The 16,075-nt window shown below is 39.9% G+C and overlaps 1 protein-coding gene and 1 non-coding gene across 3 annotated transcripts in view; both read left to right on the top strand.

Annotated features, from left to right (window-relative positions):
- kansl2 (KAT8 regulatory NSL complex subunit 2) overlaps positions 1-16,075 on the top strand; it is a 56,517-nt gene that overhangs the window by 22,560 nt on the left and 17,882 nt on the right. For both annotated transcript variants that reach the window (XM_042098233.1, XM_042098232.1), the window contains exons 3-6: positions 2,068-2,222; positions 5,046-5,160; positions 7,269-7,432; positions 10,995-11,158. In XM_042098233.1, the coding sequence (XP_041954167.1) occupies positions 2,068-2,222; positions 5,046-5,160; positions 7,269-7,432; positions 10,995-11,158 (598 nt within the window). The remainder of the gene's footprint in view (positions 1-2,067; positions 2,223-5,045; positions 5,161-7,268; positions 7,433-10,994; positions 11,159-16,075) is intronic.
- On the top strand, positions 9,295-9,431 carry LOC121714648. The gene has a single exon (XR_006033382.1). It is a non-coding gene; the product is annotated as a small nucleolar RNA SNORA2/SNORA34 family (small nucleolar RNA).

The following is a 16,075-nucleotide window of genomic DNA, read 5'->3' on the forward strand; positions in this document are numbered from 1 at the left end:
AGTTCAGCATCCTTACAGCTTGGTGTATGAAGCTGTTGGTGAGTCTGGTAGTGCGGGAGCGCAGGCTTCTGTACCTCTTCCCAGAGGGCAGTAGATCGAACAGATTGTGAGCGGGGTGACTTGCATCACTCACAATTTTGGTCGCCTTAACCATTAAAGTGTTATGTCATTGACGCCTGTATAAGGGGGTGGAGGATGTGATATTTTTGACCTGATACATTTGCCTAAATAAAAGGCCTTAAATTGGAAGTATTTTAGCTTTGATTTTCTTTTGAAGCTTCAAGGTAGATCTTGCCTTTGTTCAGGGCGAGGTTAGGGATCTTGGGCTCAAAAAGGTTTGTGACCACTGCCCTACAGTATGTGTGGCTCCTTTTAAGTGAACCTGACGTCAGTGAATTGCGAGTGAGTGGCTAGAGAGTTTGAATCGTTTTCATTTAGGACTAAACGCTCATAAACGGCTCAGCTTGGAATAAGCTACAGTATAGCGACCAAATCAGAGTTTGTGAGGGAAACTTAGGTTTAGTTTCAACTGCGGGTAACTGAATAAAGCTGCAACTCCTCAGACTGTATCTTGTGTCCGTCTACTCTGTTGCGCACAACCTGCTGCAGCAGAAATGAAAGGCGTTAGCCCCGAAGGTTTTAATGACTTATTATGATGACCTGTCTGGAACTGAAGCACGAATGGTTAGCATATTTCTAGGTAATAATACAAAACCCAAGCTAAAGTAATGCAAATATAATACTAAAACACAACTTAGAACTAGGCCTACTTATGTACTCTTTCCACTAACGAGTTTATTTGTTTCCCCGACCGCGGTAAAGCGCGGTAAGACGGCTCTAGATAGGGCTGAGCTCCGCTCTGTTAGGGTTAAATGGCGGATCATTCACGAGAGGATTTTGAGATGCACAGATTCCCAAATGAACGCATATCCACAGATTTTGTTAGAGTGGTGAAATACATTCACACCGCTGACTTTATATTGAGGAAAAAGTATAGCCAACCAAGCTCAAGTAGGCTAGCTCAGTGTAGCCAGACGGACCTTACGTAGGCCTAAATTAGGATTTTAAAAAATATCGGTGCAAATTATCGGCCAGAATTCTGTTATCGGACCGATAATAATATTTTCATTTTTTCACTTATCGGCTAATAATATATCGGCCGCCGATATATCGTGCATCCCTAATTTCACATCTTCTCAAAGACTGGTGGCTGCTAAGAGTGACGTTTTTTGCTTAAAAAATAAAGCCAAAATACGTGCGTGAATCTAAGGATTTAACCGCATGCTGTGAAGTTACATGCAGGTCTCTTTTACAGAGGAAACCCATGCTAAAATAAAACTCTGTAGTCACGAATTTGATTGTGTTGGTATGAATATATGTTGCAGTATGTGATTCCTACAGTGTAAACAAATATACTAACATCTTAGAAACGTAAAATTATTGAAATCGATTAAGAAAGCCACCGCTAGGTGATTTCAATGGTTAGATTGATTTGTTTAGATCCAGTGAAATTGCTGCCTTGGCAACGCTACGTCATGGCTTCGGTACTCTATTGACAAATTATCCAACTTGTATATTGGAATATTGGCCAACAAAACCAAAATTCCCCAACTTAACTTCCCCTGGAAAGTGTCTGGAATGTTTAGCAGCCATTTTCCAATCCTTTGCACCCTTAGTTAGGAACTTAAAGCTGTATAGCCATTATCTTATATGTTTATGGATGGCTAGCACATTCCAATGTCAGGAATACTTTTCCAAACAAATCTCTGATTTTGATTAATAGGTTTTATGAAATATCCAGTGTCCAGTTTTTTTGCCAAGAACTACCTCAGACAATTTGTGTGTGCTGCTAAGTGAATTCATAGCAAACAAAAAGTTTGCCTTTGCTTTCATTGACTGCGTCTTGGGTGTATGTTGTGGTGTTTTAGGGTTGTGTTTAAATGTCTTTACTGTAAAGCTATTCTGAAGACTGATGAATCAGGTGTGGAATTAAATGTGACCAATCTCAAACTTATTTTGAGCATGTTTGTCTGTCTTCCTTCCTGCTTGTTCGGCTTTCTGCACCAGAGTGGCTTTTTGCGCAGAGCACACCCACAGAAATGCACTAGCCCTTCAGGCACACCTGAGGAAGGCTTCCTCTGGTCCGTCCCCAGAGCTGCTTCTTTCCCAGCTGAGTACTTATGGCCGGAGCAACGCTGAAGTGTATAGTGTGGAATGCACAGGTGAGTTCCTCTGGTACTCAAAGAGCATTTAGCCAACTCTAATATACTCTACAGTAGGGGTTGCAATGATTTGCTGTCCAGTACTTTAGGTTTATGTAGGTTTAGGTAGTGTATATATACATAGATGCCGCATTGTCCTTTAAGTTCTATTAGAAGGAATATGTCAACGCGGCCGCCATATTGGTAGGGGCAACACAAGCACATAAATGAATGGAGACTAATGATGAGCTGAAGGAGTTTTGGGCTACAATGTCCTCAAACTTATCAATATTTCAATCGATGGGCATAAATTATATTTCATACTTAAAATGTAGCTAAACTACATGAAGAAAACAAAAAAATAGCACTTTACGTGGAGAAAAATACATGTTTTTTGAGAACAATAAAAAAACACCCAAACTCATTACAATATATTTTCAGATTTATTTAAATATTTGACACCAGTTTCATAAAAAAAAAAAAAGTATGACTTGGCCGTTTTGATGGTTTAAAATAGAAAATGAGTCATGACGCCGGTAAATGTTGCGCAAGGTTCCCAAAACTTGAGTGGCCTGTGCACAGAGGGGAGGGGCGTGTCGAGTGTGAGGCTTAAAGAAGCAGCGTTAATCAGTGCGCTGTATGTGAAATTGTATGCATTTCCAAAAAAACTATTTCTTCACGGAATGTGGCAAAATTGTTTTTTTTCTTGATAATACTATTTTTGTGATTGTTTGGGGCCAAAATGGAAATTTGATTAATTGCACAGCCCTATCGGAACTCCCCCACACCATAGGTGTATCTAAATGAGCTATGTACTAAAAATGACATTTTACCGTGACTCGAAGAGCTGTAAACAGTGTTGTAAGGCTGCGTGTACACATCCGCTTGGAGCTCCAGTGGAATTTTAATTTCATGACGACAATTCTCGTCTAACCGTTCATGTGCCGTTGAAACTGTGTAAATAGGCGACCCACCAGGCCATCACTAACCTCCGAGCGTGGTAAACAAAATCGGATATTTCAGGCAGTAAATGCTCCCGTGAAGAGCCAGATTTTGTTCAAATCTAGACACCTATGGCTACTGAGAAATGTAAGGTTCTTTTATCAAATGTTATTTTGAAGTATTGATAAACATCGTTGTTTTAGAATTTTGGAACGAAAGTGGTGATAATTGGAGGCATTACAATAACTGCCCCAGTAAAATCTCAAGTCCAGGTTCAACCAGCCTGAACTTCTCGCAGAGTACTGATCAGATATATCAGTGCATCATGTGAACGAGTGGAATCTAAGCTAGCCGACTCTAAATTAACCGTCGCACTCCCTTAAGATAATCTAAACTAACCAACGCACTCCCTTACTAAATCGACTACATTTGTTGCACACTTGAAACTAAATGTCTTCGAAAGTATGTTGAAGGTGGTTACATTTATTTCCATTCCAATAACTTCACACATTATATTTCTGTTTGTTCTCTACTGGATAGAAAAGGCATAAATTATGTGAATAAAAATCTACAACATGTTTGAATGGCCAAAAAAAGGACAAATCATGGGGGGTATACCACACATTACCTTGGTGTTAGGGTAGCCTACTGCACATGCCATTGACAATCTCCTACAACACTCATTAGCGAAATCTAAGAGATACGTAGTAGGGTAGGCTATTAGGAAAAAACTGATATCCTCTATAACTGATATCGCCTATATCCCCTCGGTTTTTAAAAATAATTCTGTTGAACACTGATATGCTACAAACATGTTATAAACAGCTGGAAAAGGCTGTCGCAAATCCCTCGAACAGGTGGTCAATCAGAGATTTCAAACGAACGAGGGAACAACATGTCACAATGCAACACGCTGTTTTCCCTTGATGAAAGTGAAACCATGAGTTTTCCCACATCTCAACTTTGGCCAAAGTTTTCAGAAATAATCTTTTTCAGTGATAAAACCTCATTAAAGGTACACTATGCAGGTTTTTTTAGCTTAATATGCAAGTTTTTTAGCTTAATTTACCTTCATTTAACAGCTTCAGAGTCATTGGAATGGTTATATGACTTTTTTCGGGTTGAATGGTGGCCATCTCGCTTCCCCCTAGCTCCTGTGAGCGGAAAAACCACCTTTGCAACTGTGGGCCAGCGGGCCGACGGCCTCCGTGTCAGGAAGTATAACGAGTGTAACGAATTGCTTTACTGCATTCAAATACACATACACGCCAGGCACTGGCTAGAAAAAGGTAGCGATGGAGTTTCTCAGTCATGACAGAGCCAGCGAAAAAGAAGCAAAAACCGAGAAAACAGTAAGGAAATTTGCCAATACTGCATAGTTTACCTTTAAATAATATGGATTTTCTATATGGGGTCTTTCTTGAATTTCCCCTGGGGATCAATAAAGTATCTATCTATCTATCTATCTATCTATCTATCTATCTATCTAAAAGCCATGTTTCCTTCTAGCCACAGCGTTTTTGTTGCAAACATAGGCCTAATCTAAACATGCTCAGATGACGTGATGGACGAGGCGCTGTTGCTCACCTGTCCATCATTGTAAAGCCCGATTTGATTGGTCCGCCAGGTCTAGGGCAAGCATAGTTGCTCCACAACGGAGCAATGCCAGACCGAACTTCCCGACCTCAAATGTTGTGGGCGGGACTAAGTTCGGCTGGCACCCAGGCTAGCATGCCCCTGTACCCCCTACCATGGCTTGACTACAACTTCCGGCACACAGCACCGCTGCTGGAGAAACATCTAGGGGAATCACTTGACATTTATGACATATGTAGGATTTTTTCAGTTTTTGCCAAAAGATTGTTTGAATTCTGATGTTGGTACCTGACTGATCATGTACAGATGAGGACAGCTGGAGTGATGAGGAACAGGATCCTGTAGTTCTTGATCAAACATGGAGGGGTGACCCAGATAGTGAAGCAGACAGCATTGACAGTGACCATGATGACCCTCTCAAGTAAGTAGTGAATTGACAATGTCTACCTTCATCAATTGATTGCTTATTTTGATTTACCTGAAGCAAATTTCCACCTAGTGCTGCCCCATATGGGACTGCCAATTCAGAAAAAAGTGTTTTAATGAAAGACTTTTCAAATGATTAGAGATGCACCGATTGATCGACTGGTGACCTGGAATTGGCCGATTTTCACGTCATTGGACATGACGAGTGACCGGCCGGTCAGTCAGTCTGAGATATGCCAATTTTATGCCAGTTAATTGCACTCACGCGCTGCATGATTAACATCGCCCAACATCAGCAGCACACGTGCACGTGGCACACAAATGTAAGAAAACTCTCGGATTAACCTGCAACATGTCAGCTGTATGGAAATTCTTTAGAGTGTATGAAGATGATGTCACTTCATACAAGCAGGACTCATCACTGCCTGTCCCTGCCCCTACTACAACGCAAATTGTGTGCCCACAGCTGCATTACAAGCGCAGTTAAATGGAGTTAACAGATTGACATTAAAAAGAATAGAAGTTTAGCGATCATACATAATAATAAGAGGCCAACAAGCAGCGACATACAGAGTAGGCCTAGTTGTGAAAGTGAAAATACAATATTAGAGAAAGGAAAACAAAAGTTAAGGTTGCTTTTGACATAGTACAAAACTGATTCTCTGAATACTGATTCAACTGTCTCTGATGTGTGTGTGTGTGTGTGTGTGTGTGTGTGTGTGTGTGTGTGTGTGTGTGTGTGTGTGTGTGTGTAAAGCGCAGATTTCAGTGGAACGCAAAATGCGCTTTGATCCATGTGCGATCAGTTTTGTACATACGATGCCATGTAAGGTTCAAAAAGCGTCCGGAATAGGCGGTTATTTGCCAGCTACATCTAGGCCTCAGACGCTTAAGGTAAATGTCAAGCTCAAACTAGTGCTGAGCCATCCACAAGTCAGCAACCTTTGTTAGCTCTTTTAAGCAAGGAAAAGGGTAAAGGGATAAACGAGAAAGATAATGTAATTCATTACGCTAGATGACCAGCCGTTTTCTGAGGTTGAAAATCTGAGTTTTATTTATATAGTTCTATTTTATAGCGATTATCTGTTTAAAAAATGTCACATATCAGTAAAATTTGAATATGTTCCATGGCAGCATGTTCAAATGTATCAAATTGTTTTTGTATTTTTAGTTGGATATTGGATGTGAGAAAAAGAAAATGGTTGTTTCCATAACACAGTGCATTTAGTAGTGTGTAAATGTCCCACACTGGGAAGCATTAGTTTGATACTGCAGCTAAAGTTGACTTGAAGAGCAATCTGTCTGTTCACCTCATCCACTTTAACAGCCATTCCATTATTGAAAAGTTGATTATATTTCTATGTTAAAATGTTCTATTAAGGCGAGACACGGCAGGTGAAAACATTTGTTTTTTCATGCACTGGTCAATTTCGAGATTTTTGGGCTAATTTTCTACCTTGGCATGTATTCTTTCACACTACTACAATAACAAAGTCCGATTTACACATTTAGGTGTTTATTTCGTTACATTTTGTCTACTCACCCCTGTATATTTCTCCTAAATTCACCAAAAGTTAGCATTCACACATTTATGTATGGGAAATGTTGATTTTGTTAACAAACAACTGAAAAAGTTACACAGGGGACCTTTAAACTGTTTACTGTTAAATTTAACTTTGTATTGTTATGTGTATGTCGCTTTGGACAAAAGCGTCTGCTAAATACCATAACCATGAATATGCGGTATAATCCACAAGGTGTGCAGTAGGGTGTCTCAATTGGTGTCTCAATCTCAATATCTTTTGCATTTCTTATCCAAACAGAATTAAACTTGGCACTGCACTCACTCGTGCCCATAGGAAGACTTCTGCCGAGTTTGACACACACACACACACACAGATGACCTCATTAGTGGATAGATACTCTGTGTTATTTAGGAAAACAAGTTCAAAGGATTTAAAAAACTTTATTGTCCATCACTTAATGACAGAAAATTGATCATTCAAGGCCAGTAGTAGCCACTTAACAAATAGTGAACTCTTAAGCTATGAAAGTTGATACATTTTTAAATGTGCTGTTTCTCATTTATGTTCACAAATACAGACATGCAGGTGTTTATACAGCTGAGGAAGTGGCCCTAATCACACGGGAGAAACTTATCCGGTTGCAGTCCCTCTACATTGACCAGTTCAAACGTTTACAGCATCTACTAAAAGAAAAGAAGAGACGGTACTTGCATAGCCGTAAACTGGAGCATGACGCCATTAGTGAGTATGCCTCTGGCTTTCCATTCAGGTTGGACCCGGTTTGACTGAGTTGGTCAGATTATGGCAAATGCATGTTTTTAAAGATGACCTCAGAATCACTCCCATACAACCCGAATGAAAGTGAAGCGAAATTCACTGCAATGCGTGACACTATGCATGCATGCAATGGCTCATACACGGATGCACATATTCATAATACTCATGATATACTTGTGCATAATCAAAATACAGTAACTTTCCAGTGAAAAAATCGTGAGGCCATTCAAAATATACTCACATCTCCAGGTCAAAATCCTTCTGGATTCTCAGACACATGACTGGCCTCCGAGCCAGACGCCTCCTGGTCGATCCATGTCGATACCATTACCATTTTGCTGTCTCTGCAGCCGTGTACTTCCTTGCCATATTGGGCATGCGCCTTACTGCAGTACAAACAAACGCTGCCTGTAAATCTACGAAACTAGCGCAAGTTGGGTACACATGGGGTTTGTTTATGGATAACCAGGCATGATGGTATAGTGTCATACACTGTTGGAAACCTCAGACGATTGGTTAAAAGTGGTTAACTTCATTTCACTGGAAATTTCTATTGGCTCGAACTATTAATCAAAACGATTCCGTCGTTGTCAGTCACATCCGGTTTTCACATTCACAGCCGTTTTTTTCTGCATCCTAGGCACCGATTGGCTCGTGAGTGGTGTCAATCAACGCAGGAGAGTTTCACGGACGTCAACATTAGGTCAGATGTATGCATACATACAAGTGCGAGTCATACAATGTAAATAAAGCGGCGATATGTGTTTGGATCTACCTGTGTTACGTTACGTCGTAGGGCTAGATACATGGAGATATTGACGGAAATATGTTAGAAGAAAACTGATTTTATATTCCACACGCATGGATACTTGGCTATCTGTAAAAAGCATCCTGTGCCATAAGATGGTCGTTGTGGATAAAGGGGAGACTCTAAAGGTATGTAGGCTTGTTCGCTAGCTATGCTTTAGCTGAATAGCTAACCTAGCTAACCGCTAATACTATTACAGCTGTGAGCAACCATATTATTCGTGAGTGGTCTTAAATGAATCCTGGTGATCTAAGCTTTCCAATGGTGCATGGCATTCAGGGATTGGTGTTTAAAACAGTCAAGGAACTTGTCGCTACCACCCACCCCCCCGCCCCCGTACAGTGGGCTGTACAGCGTGCCGCTACAGGTTAACCTAACTAGAACCACCTCCTGCTTCTCTGAAATGACCTGTGTGGAAATATTTTGAGGTTTATTCATTCACGGCAGTTAACACTAAGGCTACTCAACTTTGCAAGTCGTCTCTAGGTAGCCTAGAGTTCAAAACTACTTTAAGGCATAAAACACACAATAACAGTGCAATATTCTGTGAACACTAACCTTGTTTCTCTTCGGAGTGTGTTATAACAGTCAAATTATCATGTTATTTCATTTCTCAATATTCGTGTCCTTGTTGTCTGTTTTCTTTAGCTGCCTTGCTGGCAGTAGGAACAGTTTTCAAAATAAAAAAGCGGTTTCAAAATTCTCACCTACTATTTAGTTGGCTACTATGGGTATTTTGCATATAACCTTACTATCCCTTTATATTTTACAATGCTTCATGTATAGTCCATGTGCAGTATGTTTTATATGTTAACTCACAATTGAACATTTAGGATTTCCTTTCACTGAACTAGATGCAGTATTACAATAAAAATAAAGAAAATAAAACTTTAGTTAAAAATGTGCTGATTGTAAAATAACATTCATCTTACATTTTTTGAGAATGTTTGTCAGAATCAATGAAGTACCTAAACCTGGCCCCTAACACCACTCTGACTTTTCCTCTCATATCACATTTGTGGCCCTGAATCAAGGCTAGCAGCTTGTTGTAGCTACTGGCTTCAAACAGTGGCCCACAGCAAACTCTTCCAATGGTCTGTTGACTTTCCCATTCAACCTAAAATGGGAAAATCAATTCATTTGGAAGTAACAAGTTCTCTTCCACTCTCCACAGATTTATTTATTTACAGATCATCTTAACTTTGATTAGTGATGTTTATCCATGAAATCCCTCTTTAGGAAATGAAAAAAAATCACAGACTTTAATGTTGTGCGTTCTTTATATTTGTGAATTTGCTGAGTTAATACTAGGGATGTTGTGATATGGACAAAAAATAAAATCTCTATTTTTTGTGATTTGTGTTAGTGCACCATTTAAACCTACATGTGTTGCGCCATGAGCAGGCATTAATTATGAATTAGAATAGTATCCCTAGTAAGAACATAATAGTTTTAATTTTTTTACCAATATTGCTATTTCGATTTAAGCGTAATATATGATTATTTTTTTAACTCCTTATCTTCTGTATTATTTAACAGACAGCAAAACATCATTCTATAGTAGCCTATGACCAACACAATATTAGACCAGGTCTATTTTATGACTACATTTGGTAATAATTGAAGTAAAAATATAATTCATATTAATTCAATCACAATAGGCTAGTATATTTGTTGAACTTTCAGCCTTGAAAACAAGTGTTCCCTCAAATAAAATCTGTGCCCCCTTAAATTACTTATGGGGAAAAACACTTGAAATCACGCATTGAAACCCCATACGTTCACTAAATCCAGGAAGTGTATGCGGGAGAAGCCCCTGGCTGCAGCAGAGCAAGTGTCATGATCGCTAGTGGGTCCACGTTGTCACACGCACACCTAGCTGGCTAGACAATGTCATTGCCACACACAAGTGGGGGCAGAATTGGAAATGTCAGAGTGACAATGCATTGGTTGATTTGGTTAAAAAGTCACAGGCTAGGTTAGTGGTTATTATTGTAATGATGCTATTCATAAATAATGAGCTGTAAAGTAACTCAGACTTTTACAAAACATTTTTTAAAGGATATCGACTAATTATTGTTACCGTCAAAATCACAAAAAATATCAATATTATTTTTTTGTCCATATCGCCCACCCCCACCTGCAACCAGCATCGAAAGTCAGAACATTTATTTAAACTAGCCTACAAGGCTTATGCACGCCTGTTAGAAACTGACTGAAACCAAGTAACTTAAAGATAGACATGGGAAGGAGGGAATAATAGCATACTGTTAAATTGGTTAAGACGCATACAAAAGTGGATGGATTGCCTTTTTCATGAACATGGCCTAAAATAGCCTCATCACTTAACCCCAATGGACTAATTGTTTGACTTTGAGTCTTTGAGATTCAGTAAGGGTAAGATACCGAAGTATTGTTGAATACCGACACCAAAACTCAGGCACCGGTACCGATATTGATTCAAATGTGATGGGGACAGTATCGATTTCAGTGTTCAATTTCCCCAAAGTCTTATTTCCCCCGCTGTATGATAATTGCTTAGAATGTGTAAAAGCAAATGGTGTTTTGAGGCTGTTAAGAACCTTGTCTCAAAAAGTAATTCTGGTCTAGTGCAATTTGAAACAAACTTGAATTACGCATGGTAGTACAGGGCATGAAAACAGGTCTGTTTTACACCACTGCTGTCTTTCTGTTTGTCTTTGTGCCTGCATACTATAGGTAGCAGTTTGTTAACTGGGCCTGAGGGCCTGTCTCTGAAGGAGCGTGAAAACTTGCGCAAACTGAAGGCTCTACGAAGATACCGGTACCGTTATGGTGTTGAAGCACTGCTCCATCGCCAGCTCAGGGAAAGACGGCAAGCGGTCACTGATGGATTATCACAGGTTTGGCCTTTTTCTTGTAAGCATGGAAAAGCATGGAAAAATTGTAGCATTTTTGGGGCACAGTCTCACAATCTGAGGGAGTTTTGTTAGGCTGACGTAGCCATACTCAATTCTATACTGAATTTGAGTCTGATACCGCATGACTGAGACGTGATTATGGAGTGTGTTTCACCCAGCATTCGTTTGTTTACTAGATGTCACTATCATCCAATTGGCTGTAGTTTCTTGACAAGAAAAAGGTTTATATCAAAATCCAAGATGGAGGAGCTGTAGATGTTGACCAATAGACCCGTTCCAGTTCGAAAAAAAAGAGACTAGTACTTCGCCATAACTGAATTAAAGACAGTGGCAAATAAGAATGTATATGTTGTGTGCAAATTGTCTAAAAAGTAATTCAAAGTAATCAGATTACGTTAAATCTTTTGAGTAATCCTATTGATTACGTTACTGATTACAAAAATTACCATGTAATGGATTACATTTCCAAGTAATCTGACCCAACCCTGGAGATATACGGATCTGGCTCACATGACGTGAACATTGCATTATGCATTACCGCTTCACTACCCAACACGCAAACAAGGAAAAGAAAAAAGAAACCTTATGTCGCAATTTGCGATAGGCCTAGAGAAAACACAGCTATGGTAACCTAACAATAAGGATTTGCTTACACTGCGGTTTGGTTATCCCAAACTTTTAGATGATCCATACTCGCATTACGCATTGGATTGGAGTGCTTATTGACAATCAGTTATCATTTAAACCTCATATAAAAAAGGTTTGTCAACGAGTCAAGTTCAATCTGGCAAACTTCAGACACATACGCAACTGTATGTCAACTCAATGATCTTCTCCCACATTGCATATTGTTTAACAACCTGGTCTCAGTCAGGTACCACTTCCTATACCTCTATCCACTCTACCACTTCCTATACCTCTATCCACTAAACAAACAGAATCTTACATTTTTTAAAACTATAACATTAAGTTGGGAATATCTGGTGAAATACACTAACTCCTGTTTAGTGTATAAGATTATCAATGGACTGGCTCGTCCAGTTCTAAATCATTTTGTAAAAACAAATCCACCCACTTACAGATCTATACGTAGCGCAGTTAGAGGAGACACTGTAATTCAACTGAGAAAAAGTAGTTTTGGCAAATCTGCTTTTTCTATTAGAGCTGCACATGACTGGAACACAATTCCATCCTATATTAGAGACATGAAAACTTATGACATATTCAAATCCAACCTAAAGAAGTGGCTAATCAGCAACTAGACCTGTCAACATTGAACAAAAAAACCACAATAACACACCGCTATTGACTCTGCTTGCCAGCTTTACCAGGCGACTGCACACTTACCATCCATGCCCCATGCGCTCTCTTCTTTTCTTTTCTTTACTTTCCCTCATTTTATTATGATAGGTTAAGCTTATTTTCACTTGTTTGTATTTTTTATAGTAAATCTTATGTGTAAAGTGTTGTTTTATCTTTTAGGTCTGCAATGATGTGTGTAGAGCAGGGGTTCTCAAAGTTTTGATTGGTGAGGGCCAATTCAGGAACCCAACATTGAACTGAGGGCCGCTAAAGGGGTGGGGGGAGAGAAAAAAAAAAAGAAAACCTGGAAAAAAAATCCCATTTGTAATCATTTTAATGACTAGCTTGCATCTCTTCAGTTTATATTTATTGCATTAAACAGATTTTAATTCATAACTGAGGCTACCTGGCTAAAATGCACACACAATCCCTGCGGTTCTCTACCCTCAACAGACAAATTTGGGATATAACAGTTCTGGTTGCAGTCCATTTCAAGTACAAACTCTCAGTGTGCCTTGCTTCTTATCAGCATAGGCCTTATTCAGGGCCAATTCCAGCTACCAAAGCACCACAGGAAAACCTGACGGCCGCGAAAAACCACTAAACGGAGATTCATTCTTTTCAAATCACACCGTACAGTTGTACAGTTTTAACAGTTTCACAGATGTTGTCAGATGTTCTCGTGGGCCGCCAGAAATGTTTCCGCGGGCCTCCATTGGCCCCCGGGCCGCACTTTGAGAACCTATGGTGTAGAGTTTCTTTTAGGCACATCTGGCCTGTTAACATCAGCCCATTGACAACAGATGCAAGTAGCCATTTTGGCTAATTCTGGCGCATTTACATTTTTATGTTCATTAATGTGCACTGTCCATGTCTAAATAAACCTTAAATAAATAAATAAATTAACTGAATCTTATCAATCTTGAAACCCGAACTGCGATGTTCCAAACAGAGTGACTGTAGGATGCAATGCCTAATCTCACTGCCGTCAGCATAACTGCCAAGAAGTGCGCCTTTTACTGTTAAACACCTGAAAAATATTAAGCTGCTGTTTTCTGTTCATGACTAGCACTACGCTTACAGTGGGTCCCCGTTAAGTTTGGACGGGTTCCTTCAGGAATCACGATCCCCATTTTCTCAGCAGAAATGGCACAAACGGCAGTTGACACAAACAACCACAAGGTGTCACTTTGGAGTTCTGCCACTACTATTTTTGATGCGACTTGACTTACTGCTTCCATGATGCAGTTTCCAAGTCAGTAGAACAATCAGAGAAAGCTGAGCCATTACCAAACATATATGATAATACAATAGCGTGAGTTTATATATCTTATACCCTATTTGTCACGGTTACTTATAGATTTGATAGTGTAACGATAAGAGCATAAGAGACTTTCAGCGGGGGCACGGAAACTTCATTTGATCACGGTAGTTTAAGCTTACACTTGACAAAACATTCTAATATGAAAATGTAGATGCAATTGTTGTAAGATGGAGCAGCTCCTTTAAGAAAGCACCGTGCAAAAAAGTAGACGTGCTGGAGCGAGTCATATTCAAAATGCAAAAAAATAACACCGCAGATAAAACCAATTATCCTCATTCATTGCAACCGCAGCATGCCTGCTTGCCAACGTTTAAACAAAATATATCAAAGCACCTTTTGCGTTTGAATGTAACACGAAAAAATGTTTAAACAGCTGGACAAATGATTTAGCTAATTGATTATAGCCTGTACACCAGCAATTGTTGAACATTTGGAAAAAGATCGCTCAGCTGTTGCCACAGTCATAGGCAATGTAGAAACAACATGAGAGCAGTACACACTTCCCCGAATGTGGATGTTACACTGTCATAATCTACCACCAGCCTTTTGGCAAGTTGAAAAATAGATGACTTCTGTGAAATCTCTGCTTTAAAGCAAGACCTAAATGAGAGGAGTTGTGTTGGGAATGCCGGTGCAATGTCCATGCTATAATGGTCTGACAAACGTAGGCTACTGCCTTTTCAAGCAGTTAATCATCACCGGCGAGTTGAAGGATCATAGGACGTAAAGACTCAAACACATAACAAGTTTCCCGCATGCTTGCACATCTTTGGGAGAGCTGACTGATTATGATGTCCAGAGTTGCATTAAATACCTGCACTTTTAAGTATCTCTCTGCATCGGTTAAGCGTTTATCTTCCAATAGTTCGTCAAAGTGACGCTTCACTCTTCACATTTTCAAATGTACTCTGAACCCCCATTTATTTGCGAGTGTCTGCGCTGTAGCCTTGGCCTGGTCAAAGGCACGCAGGTAGTCAGAAAGGACCGGTATAGAATTGTCCAGCAATTGCATTGCGGGGGTAGCGACGGAGGTCATAGGCCCTGGTGCGACTGCACTTGCTGCACCTACTAGGCCTAGTTACGCCACTGCGTGGAGCGCTAATGTGTCTACTGTAAATCATTCATGTGTGAAAGTCATTAGGCTGGAAGCGCTAATGTGTCTAAGCTCATTAGTCTACTTTCAATAGGCCTACTGTACAGCCTGAGAGGGGGAACATAACCTATAGCCTAGGCTACTGTAGAGTAGGCCTACAGTAGGCTACTGTAGGCTAAACAATCAGTTGTGAAAGTCTGCAACGAAAGTTTCCTAATGGAAGCGCTAACGTGTCTATTGAGCTCATTAGCCTACTTTCAATAGGCCTACTGTACTACAGCCTGAGAGGGGGAACATAGCCTACTGTAGAGTAAACAATCAGTTTACTTAGTTACATTTGTTTAGTTAAATCCAGTTTTCTACTCTATCTCCATTATATGCTTAGCCTATAGAAAGACATTCAAAATGTGTGAAAGTCATTAGGCTGGAAGCGTGTCTACTGTCAGTGACTAATGCGAGAAGCGGGTTCTGTGTTGTAGGCTATGCATTTTTCCGACACTTGGCTGCAAGCTCCCCTCCCCCACCCCCTTCTTTCACAAGCAGTGCAGCTTTCTGAAGCGGTGCCTTTTGAAGCTAATGTAACAAATACCACCAATATTGTTGTGTGGCAATAAAAGTATCCAGGGTTTGCGCAAGTAGCCTAAATATATAAATAAATTAAGGACATACAATCCTTAACGTGAAAAAGCTTAACGTAGCTTAATGTCCCAAACAACAAGTCGTTTTATGCGCTCATTATAAAGAAAGTTTAACGTGTCCCAAAACAGCTGTCAATTAATCACCAAACGTCAAGAGGGTTGAGTCTGAATGACACCGAGTTTTAGACACTGAGTTTTTGAAGTTAAGAAATATTTTCTGCAGTACCCAGAAGTTCGCATCATATTGCGGGTGACTTTGTAGTTCTTTAGAGCCCTATTTCTACTAGCCCTGCTGTCTGTACCACATCCATTACGGACACTATCATCACGATTACCACTGCAACCTCCAAGCTATGGGGCAGAGGGTCGAAACAAGCATGGTATGCTTAGTGGACACCGTTGTATACACGCACCTCCATTCAGAGACGCACCGTGACTATCACTGTCATAGACGATCGATCATAATCTCCAAAAGGATATTCTTCTTCAGAATTAGAATAGGTGAATAACATAGCTTACCTAAGACTTCATCACACGTGAAC

Source organism: Alosa sapidissima, chromosome 7, assembly GCF_018492685.1.
Source record: "Alosa sapidissima isolate fAloSap1 chromosome 7, fAloSap1.pri, whole genome shotgun sequence".
In the NCBI taxonomy this organism is placed as follows: domain Eukaryota; kingdom Metazoa; phylum Chordata; class Actinopteri; order Clupeiformes; family Clupeidae; genus Alosa; species Alosa sapidissima.